Source organism: Micropterus dolomieu, linkage group LG10, assembly GCF_021292245.1.
Source record: "Micropterus dolomieu isolate WLL.071019.BEF.003 ecotype Adirondacks linkage group LG10, ASM2129224v1, whole genome shotgun sequence".
NCBI classification, from domain to species: domain Eukaryota; kingdom Metazoa; phylum Chordata; class Actinopteri; order Centrarchiformes; family Centrarchidae; genus Micropterus; species Micropterus dolomieu.
Genome location: NC_060159.1, coordinates 14999655 through 15010381, shown reverse-complemented (window position 1 = coordinate 15010381; position 10727 = coordinate 14999655). Strand labels below are relative to the sequence as shown.

The 10727-nt window shown below is 40.7% G+C and overlaps 1 protein-coding gene across 5 annotated transcripts in view; it reads right to left on the bottom strand.

Moving 5' to 3' along the window:
- Window positions 1-10727, bottom strand: part of nhsl1b (NHS-like 1b) — a 64587-nt gene that overhangs the window by 29773 nt on the left and 24087 nt on the right. The window contains exon 1 of one of the 5 annotated variants that reach the window (XM_046061273.1): window positions 5546-5618. The exons of the other annotated variants lie outside the window; for them this stretch is intronic. Within the exon in view, the coding sequence (XP_045917229.1) occupies window positions 5546-5603 (58 nt within the window). The 5' untranslated portion in view covers window positions 5604-5618. Of the gene's footprint in view, window positions 1-5545; window positions 5619-10727 lie in introns of those variants that run through there. 5 annotated transcript variants of the gene reach the window in all.

Here is a 10727-nt window from a genome sequence, read left to right as displayed (position 1 = left end):
GGGGGGGGGGGGGGGGGGGGGGGGGGGGGGCAACAAGAGGTTGAATAGGACTGCAAATGATCCTTGAATTTGTGGGTAAAAAGGTTTCCCTTCCTCTCCTCCCTCCCCCTCCTCCCCCCTAGACCATGGTCATCTGAACCTTTCAGCCCGAAGTGCTGTAGGCAGCAGATTGGATTTGTCTGTGTGTATATTTGTTTTCTAGCATCCATTGGTCCTGCACAGTCTACTGTATGTTGTCTTCGCATTATTAGTTCTCGCTCTTGTCCTTGAGTTACAAAGCTTTACATATGGGTAATAATATGTCTCTGTAAAGGTTATATTCTTCTTGAGAGTTCAACCTGTCAAACATACTGGTTGGTGGCTCTCAAATGTAAAGATGTTCTGCCTTCCCCTCTGGAACATCACTTTAAACTGAATATATTTGGGTTTTTGACATTTGGTCAGATAAAATAAGCAATATGAAGGCTTTGAGAAAATGTGAGGAGCCTTTCTTTTTCTACAGACTAAACAGTTTCATAAATCCAAAACAATGGTCAACAGATTAAACCAAAAATTAAAATCATCATTAACATTGACCCAGGTTAGAAGGAACATGAACATTATATAGTAACACAGGACAGTCTGAAAAGGTTTAAGCAAAGTCTTTCTCCATGTGTCAAACTTTTCTCCACATCTTTTTGCGTCCACGTGAAAAGAGAGGTCAGCCGCCTCGGTTTGGCTTGTGTCTCTTACTGTTTGGCACGCGTACAGTATTAGGATCATTTATGCAGACGCGAGCCCAAGCAGCATCACTCATTAAAGCATCACTCCCTATTGTTCTCAGCAGAGTGTCAACACGCACACACAAGCGCGCGTGCGCACACACGCATACGATGACAGCGGGGTCAACTCTACCCGCTGAAGGAGGGCTTCTAATCTAGGCAACCTCTAGGATTAGGGCTATCCATCCATTCAACCATACGTCCATACACAGTGACAATATAGTGATTATCTCTTCTTGTTAAACAACCAGCAGCATGTTCACGTGAAAAGGTGGTGACCCCCGGAAAAAGAGAAGATAAGCGCTGTGGTGAATAATCAGGTCTTGTTGCACTAGATGTTATTAATAAGACTCAAGGGTGAATGTGGCAGAGTGAAAATAAAGGAGCAAAAAAAAAAATGATGCGGGGCAACTGCTCTTCCTCCTTTTGTCGTCTTCCCCATCCAGTTTTCACACTTCATTTGGATTTCCGCATCAACCTGGCAGAGACAACTAAAAATATTCTCACATACAAACCCTAGTTTTTATTTCTTTTTTTTTATCCCAAACTGTTGACTTTAACTCTAATTCCCTCCAACCCACCAATCATTTGATCAATCCCCAAAACATGCACATCTCCCTCTCTGGTTCAATATCGTCTGTCAAATATCCGTTCAAATTCCCAAAGTGCCCAAATCTGGCATCCACCCACACACCCACACACACACACACCTCCCGCTTCATCTGGCAGGTCTAAGCTTTTATTTTTCTAATTGGACTTCAGAAGATAGAGCTAAGCTGACCCCCTAAAACCCCTAAACTCTACCTGCTCTGCTGATCTCTCTTCCTCTCTTTCCACCTTCTCTCTCCATCTCCACTTTTTTCATCTTCTCCTCTCATTCTTTTAGACATGAACGCTTTCAGGATTGCTAATGTAATCTAGCCTCTACTGATTTTCCTCTCCCCTCTACTCTTTCTTTTTCTTGAGCTCCCTTTTTCAGGCTCTGACCTTCCCCACTCCTTCCCCTTAGTGGGTAGAAATCGTGCGTGGTGGAGATAAGCAGGAAAATGTGAGGCATGGCAAATGGAGCACAAGTATTTGTTTCTCACACAAGCGCAGAGTGTGCGCAGTGTTGTGGAATACACAGAGTTGTTACAGAGTCACCAGAACTGAACATGGATTTGAACGGGCGGACAGGCTTGGACTGTTTTGACTCTATTAACTTAAACTAAATGAATAAAAAGCTTTCCTTTAACAATTGTGGTGCCATTTAGCAAGGCACTAAATTACTGATTGCATCTGTGCAGCATCATTTTAATTACAATCAATTTCCAATCAATGGAACACACATTTACTCAAAAATTTTGACAAAAAACAAACATTTAGTTTATAACATTTTGAAAAAAGTTAGGTAGCAAGGATCAATTATTAAAAACTAAAAAGTTTAGACTTGGAAGGCTCAAACCGGAAACCACCACATCATATTTCTCTTTCATCTCCCCCTACTCTCTTTTTCTGTGAATGAAAATCTATAATTTATAGTATGTAGAGCAACGTACTCGCTCGCTCATCCCCTTTCTTTCATCCCTATATCTCTGTGAATGAAAGCGTAGTGACAGGGGTCTATGGGAACCCGCACGCTTTGGTCTTCTCTGAGATATACAACAAGTCATGAATAATCTATCAGGAAAGAGTAAGGGGTAGAGGGGGGAGGTAGCATGGCATGATGAAGGTTAGGGGTTGATCAACGTACACTATATTTAATTGCAGGATTTTAATTACAAACTAGGGCTGAAACGAATTCATCGATTAAATCTAGGGCTGTACATATCGATTATTTTTCAAGCCGATTAATCTAACGATTATTTTTTCGATTAGTCGATTAAACTAATGACTAATTTTGTTTATTCTAAAGAAAGAAAAGTTGCCTATTACTTGATTAACATACCAATTTATCCAAAATAAATATCAATAACATGTCTAATCAATAAATCTATATTTTATTCAATCATCCTGATGAAGCGCATTAGAATAATGACAATAGCAGCAAATCTTAAAATGAATCAAATTTCCACGTCACTGATGTGTTGTGATAATAACAATAACAGACATTAATTAGGCTACTTTACTAAAAACTTTAAATGTTTCTGACATGGATTCATTTCAATATTGAGTAATGCAGTATGATAATCAAATGTACTTCTGCATCAGTGAACACCTGAAAGGACTCACAGACTGTCCAGACAGTCACAGATTGTCTGTAATTAGATTCAGCTGTTTTCTCACTCATACGTGGCCGTTAAATAAACAGAAAATATGAAACAGCCGATCGTTACATGACTCGCGGTGTAACGTTACGTTACCATGACAGCAGAGGGGCAGAAATTACTTTTAACATGAAGGCGATGAAGAAATACTCCGTGTCCTCGTGCTGAGAATGTGCCGTGCTTGTGTGGCGACAGAAAGTAAACACGATTTGCGGTGCTGCCGTCTAGACAAAGTGCTGCGGGATACTTTGGTTTCACGTGTTCATGCTGCTTCACGTATTCGTGGACAGCAGCTGTGCTGCAGTGAAGCTGTTTCCAGTTCACAGAGCTACAGAGCAGCACGTTGTTGAGTGTCTGTCTGAAATACTCCAAACTTTAGACAGTCGAAGGCGCGGTCTTGTAGCTGGAGCTTGTCCGGGATTATCCCACACCGGATGCAGCGACGCGTCGACGCACATAATGCGGGTCGACGCATTTACGTAATCGATTAAGTCGATGTATCGCCCCAGCCCTACTGTAGACTTAAGACTCTTTGACATGTTTTGTTGGGGGTTTTTTGATGCAAAACTGGCTACTAACTGAACAAATTATTGATAAAGAATCAAAGGAGGTAGTACAAGTAGTAACAACACATGTTTTTGGTTGGTTTTAAATCTTTGCTTATCGGCATCCCAGAGAACTCAATTTGATTTGAGAAAACAGAATTCAAATAATAACTTAAACTTACACTGATTATCACACATAGCCTATTGAATTTTATATTTTATATTCATAAAACACATCATGTTCTGAATGCAGTTGTTCAATTTGACCTTAGCAAAAAAATTCAACTTCATGAGTGATAAAATACAATCACAGTGGGAGAAAAGAAGAAGGGAATAAACGCGCATAGCAACTGAATATTTGGGCTAAAATAGAAAAAGAGGGAAGAGAATGATGCATATGAGAGGGTGAGAGAGAAATGTGTTGATGAATACTACTGCAGCACTGCTAATAAGCAAAGTCACGCCTTGGATATGTGGTTGGAAGGGTGGTGTGGCATTAGTGTTTGGGGGGGGCATAAAAGAGAAAGGGAGAGAGAACCCGCTGCATGACACAGATCAGTTAAACCTCTTCTCCTTCTGCTACACAAAGAATAACTGGGCAGTCACTATTGCTCAGTCCGCACACCTTACCGCTATGACCCATATTACCCAAGAACATTTTTTTCAAAAATTTGTTTTCCACCATTGCTTATAATATTATTATGGGAGGGTTTTAGGTTTTTGATGTTATTTGGTAGTGTATTTCTACATTCTACACAGTTAAAGCAGAACCTCAACTCGCAAAATACAAAGAGTTGTCAGTTTATTAGGTACATTTTGTTAAGACTAATCAATACAATACCTTGCAATAAACCTGACTTAAGTTGTTTTTGTTATAGGTCAATATAAAGCACTATATTTCAACAGCATCCCAAATTACAGCCTCCAAAATAACAAGAATCAACATCTCCCTGACACACTGATATCTTGGATTGCATTAGCTTTTTAGTAAAAAAAAAAAGCAATTCAGAGAATAACAGAAAATATGTTGTCAATGCATGAAGTTTAATGCAACATTTTAAATGTGTAATAAGTAATTAATGAATAAATTAATGCATACATAAAAAAATCTTTAATCCTTTGCATTCTTGTTGTTAGACTTACAAAATACATCAAGATCAACATACTGCAAGTTGTGTGCTTCCATTTTTTATGTAGGGGGAAGGTGTAGTGTGTCATGTGTTTCTAAATATGAAACGTCTAATTAATAATACAGTAATACAGGTTAAATTATTTAAACGGTGGATGGTAAATAGTCCCAGTATGTTACTGTAATAATATCCCGTGGTACCTTCTGACCTGCCAAAGACAGAAACAACTCAGCCACGTTGTGTGTCCCTCAATGGCCACTTGAGTCTATCTGAACACCCAAGCTCCACTTACAAAACAATGCATACTCATCTTACAATTCACAAACTCATAGCCAAATAGCCAGTTAGACCAGTTTTTCATAACTCAGTCATCAGCAGTAAAACTATTGCTTAAATCAAAGGTGAGAAAAATCATTACACCGGTTAACACACACGTTCCATTAACTATCAACACAAATATAACATAAATCAGAGAGCTGGGTGGGAAAAAATCACCTGCAGTGACAAGGCCGTTTATCTCCATTAATTTCCATTCACTCTACTCCCCACCATTCAACCCAGAATCCAGGGTCCTGCTGCTCTTCACCATGTCATCCACTGAAATCAGCAGCCTCAACAAGGCAAGCTCACCGTCTACACACTGCACTAGTTACTGATTACCACAATCTTTCCATCTCTTTTTCTCCCTCCTCTCCTTTTCCAATTCACACTGTTCACACATCTCTTTCTATTTTAGCTCCCTGTCTCACCCAAAGCTGTTTCATTCTTCAAGTGAGGTAGTTGTGAACACGTGTACAAATAATTTGCCTGGACACACATTCCCACAAAAAACACTCAAATAACACAAACACAAACACGCCTACCTGCGTAGGGGTTTCTCCTTTGCTTCCGGCTCCAAATCCTTATCCCTTTAACAGGCATGATGCAATCTGATCACTGCGCTGCTGAAAACATAGTGTAAAGTTTGCCCACTGCACAACACCAAACTACCATGGCACTGCTAACATCAGTTTAAAGACAACACAAACTGACTGACACACATACTCACAATCACACTGCAACCTCTGTACTGCCTCACTGCACGCGTGCAGAGCCCACACACATGTTGGCCAATCAAAAACCTGTCACAAAGAAAGAGGGGTGTGTGTGAAGAGGGAGTGATGTATTCAAGGGGGCCCCCTAACCGGTAACCTCCCAACCCCAAGGTTGCTATGGTGATGCGGATGCTATCTGCCAGTGGCAGTTGTTGCTGGAGCGATGCAGCATGGCCCATACTCACTTCTAATGGGTCCTCAGGCCCCTTTCAGTTATCAAGTTGGGGGTCATTGGCACCTATACAAGCAAGCACACACTCACACACACTCCTGAAATAGGTTCTTTGTGTGGCTAAGCTGCTGAGCAATCAAGCCTAAAGAATGGGTCAGGTTTAATTTGATCAGATTGTTGCATAGGGCTCTTTTTTTTAAACACAGGAACTGCAAAAGATGCAAGGACATACATTTCTTTTTGTGTAAAACTTTGATTCCTGAGTTTCATGTGCACATTTTCATGTCTTTAGATACGTTTAGGAGTAGGTGCAGCTCTGACAGTCCTGTGTTGAGAGTCTCTTCCTCTCTTCAACTCCAATCATCCTTTCACCTAGGGCTGGGCAATAAAAATGTTATCACAATAATATTCATTACATTCAATATCGATAAGTATCACAATAAATGTTAAATCATTATTTATTTTTAAAAGTTTAAAGGCTGATTTTTCTCCTGATTGAAAGTTTTAGCTAACTATAGTTCTAACTATTACTATACTTGTAATAGAAAAATTAAGTGCTAATTTATCCAACGAAGGTTAAAGTCAAGGGCAACTGGACTTTGTTGAAGATCCAGTTGCCCTTGACTTTAACCTTCGTTGGATAACTATGACCTGGATGACTGAGAATCTTCATAGACATAAGTGCTAATTTGTTCATGATTCAAATGAATTAAATCAAACATTTGCTGAATATTTATTGAACATTTGTTATATTGTTATTGAGGAAAATTATTTTGGGATAATTATCATTATTGTTTTATTGCCCAGCCCTACTTTTACTCATATATCTTTTTTTTCTAGCTCTTTCTGTGTCCTCTCTTAACATTTTTCTCTTCTCTCCCTCTACTCCTCTCCAGTCCTCAAGCAGACAAAGAGCTTTCTCCATCTGATGTGATTATGGAGGGCTTTCACAAACATCACTCACACTCATAAAACAACAATGTTCAACTGAACCAGAAAAGATAGGAGAAACAGGCTTGATCAGTGAGACAAACTAAAACTGTGCCACATGCGCCTTCTGCATGTCATTTGAAGTTAGTCTGTATAAAATCAACCCTGACCTACAGTATGTTTCATGCCAGTGAAAAAGCTCATTATGTGTGTGAACACCACACAGCACTGGTGCTTATATTGTTTGCCTTAATCATAACTTGCAAAGCATCCGGAAACTCTTTGACTATCCCTTTCCGCAGGCCAATTCATCACTGCTGCTCTACTTTTCCAATTCAGCAGGAAATGGCGGTGAGAGACGTGTCACATCCTGTGGCTGGTGACGCTACACTAGATAGGGAATAATCAGAGAGAGGTGACTGGATGAGACAGCTGTCCGGATTAAGAGCATTTTTTCTTCTGAGGGCTGAGTGTATGGTCAAGGGTCTGGGGTGAAGGGAGGCGACAGGGACAGGAATTGGAGCAGGATGTAGTTGACAGCGCCATCTCCAACAGGATGCTGGGAAACATGTGTGGACAGGGAGAGGAAGTTAACTTAAATACCAAGACATGGTACCAGTAAGAGAGGAAGGAACTGGTTGGCATTAAAAAGAACAGAACAGTGGCTGACAAAAATACTTTATACTTTCCCTGCAAATTCACATCAACATGCTCCCTTTCTTTTGTCTTTTCTCACCATCCAAATGACACAAACTATGTTAACCTCTTTAAAAGGGCTTTACACATTTTTCACTTTTTATGCAAAACCCTGCTTTACAAAATTTGTGCACGTTCACACCAGGGATATTCCCAGCACACCTTCAGTCTTTAAAGTGGCTTGGAGTCCCCATACATGCATGGTGGTTGGAATCTTGGTTAATCTCACTATCCCTCATTTTTTCACAACCCCATGTTTTATCTGGTTCATCTTTGAATGCCACATACTCCTCGTTTTCTCACATGTCGATGCAACTTTTGTTCCCTGTCTGCCAGAGTGTACATGTCAACAATCCAGTACGTGCAAAAAATCAGAGAGCAGCAGCCACAACTGTGGCACCAGCATTCACACACAAACACAAATACAGCACACACACAGTAAAGACTTCCTGCTTTTCATTCTTTATGCATTTCCTCTCCTCCTTCCTCTCTTCATTTCCCATGTCTCTTCACTTAGCCCCCTCTAAAAAAACCTGGTGAATTGCACTGACACACAAACATATCAAAAGAGAGATACGGAAATGTACACGGAGAAAAAAGAGCCGACAGCTAAAAAAATAAATAAAAGAATAAAGTCAAAGAGTAAATGAGAAAAACCTCAAAATCCCTCTAAATATGCTGAATAGGCCACTGCCGTTAAGGATGTGTTTTGAAAACGTACGCGCTAACATGCAAACACACCCACACACCCACACACCCACACACCCACACACGTTGAAACTGTGCTACTGTGGCTGAATGGATTTGGTCTGAACTGACACACATGGGCTGCCTTGCATTTTAAACTTCAAACTAAGGGTGTGTGTGTGTGTGTGTGTGTGTTGCGAGCAGACCTTTTCTCACACTCCTCAGCATTTGATGCCAAATTCACACTCAGCAGCATGAGAAAAGTCGACAGGGCCTTCAATCAGACACACAAGCACAATTAGGGATATAGACGTGCACACACGGAAACACACACATATAACTAGAGGACAAGCTTCGCCGCCTGGCACCAGTGAGACCACAGAATGAAGCAATCAAGACGTTTGATTGAGCTTAGAAACATTTGATCATGCGTGTATCCCATGATTTACCTGTCATAGTCAAACAAAGGGATAGACGAAGGAATGAACACAGGCATGCAATGAAAACAAGCACCGATTTGTCTAATATCTGGCACCGTGAGGAAGCAGTATGTGCATGTCAACTTGTGCGTGTGTGTCTGGACAGTATCAGAAGAGGGCTGCAGCAGAGAAAACACAGCAAGAGTGTGCTGTCAGGAAATGTCAGCACCCACACAGCAGCAGGGCACACTGACCACACATATAAGGCCAGCATCAACAGTGTCTGTGTCGTCTCTCAGCAGTTCAGATTTTTTCAAATGGTACGTCTAAGTCTTGGAAACCCACAAATGGGAGCAATGGTGCTGTGTGTGTCCATGAAGGAATTCATCATTTTATTGCATGTAGAATGCTGCATGTTGATAATAGGGATGTGCTGAGCCAATTTGAAGATCTTCACGCATTACATGCTACAGCCAGACTGATCCTGGAGGCTGCTACTGTGATTGATATTTTAAGTTTAAAACTCTTACCCACCTATCAGTGCTCTATGGTGGACAAACTCAGTAATACTGTAAACCTAGCATTTCACTCCCAGACATTTCTTGGCCAACCTATAAACTGATACAATATATCTGCAATAAGCTTATATCAGCCGATAGAACAGCCTGGTCTAGTTTGAATTCACCAAATGCATTTTGGTGAGTAACATGGAACATAAACATGACTTTTGTTTGTTTCAAGAAAACTCCACATGGCACCTTTAATTGAAGTCATAACTTTTGAAGAAAGTGTGGTGGAAATGACTGACTGCTTCACAGTAGGGATATTGTCAAAGCAAAAGTTTCTGAAAACAAAGGCCATGTTTCTTGTAAGCTGCGTCGACTCCTGGATATTACTCCATCAACTCCCACCAGTCAGGATTAGTTCCTTTTTTTTGCTTTCCATTTGTTCACGATGACAGAAATTTTGAGAGTCCATCAGGCTTTCATTTATTTGATCTGCCATCTGCATTTGAGAAACTCACAGTACCCTCTTCATGTTTGGTGCCATAAAGCAATTAATCACATAGAATTCTCCATGGCCTTAAGCCTAACTAATATAAAACACAGCCAGTTTGTTTTTAATCAGCTCTATGTAGTGCTTTTACAATGTTAACACACAATATGCAAACAGTGCACTGAAATAATAATTGGGCTACCGAAAAAACAGAGATTGGAAACTGTGCTTCTTAACTTTGACCACAATATCGACCTCTTCTCTATTATTATCAGTGTCATCTTAGCCATAACTGTCAACAGGAAATCAAACAAATGAAAGAACAGGGAGTGAAGCAAGTGAACAAACTCATAAACTGAAAAAGAGGAGCCAGATTTCCTGGCGGGTGACACAATACACAGACAGAAAACGCACAAACACACCCCTGAGGGAAAGGATATGATCCTCATGCAGAAACTAGATGTGATATTCATATCAAGGTAAGTATGTGTGTGTGTGTGTGTGTGTGTGTGTGTGTGTGTGTGTGTGTGTGTGGGTGTGGGTGCGAAAGGGGAATGTAAAGTTTGGAAATCTGACACCATATCTGTTACAGTGATACTAAAGTCTACATTCATCTTTCTACATGGGTATATGGAAATGTGACCTGATTCCATTTAGGGTGTCCCAGTGACCCACAAGTACAAACCAGCCACAGAGAGCAAACTGGTGTGTGTGTGTGTGTGTGTGTGTGCGTGTGTGTGTGAGAGTGTGTGTGTGTGTGCACGCGCGCGCGACTTATGGTGTTACCGTAGTTCAAGCTGTCTAGGCCTTGATAGGCCATGAGTGGCTAGTAGACGTGAGCTCATACAATGGGCTTCTGTATGAGACCGGGTGATGGGGAGGAGAGATTTAATGGGATAAGAGAGAGAGAGGCTGTGATGGGAAGGGCAGCACCACACATTCATGTAAAATTGTGCATTGTAGTTTAAAAAATGATTCTAAATACTGTAAGTGAGGCTGTTAGTGTAAATGGAGAATGAAAGTTAAGGTTTATTCTTGTGCTATGCTCACT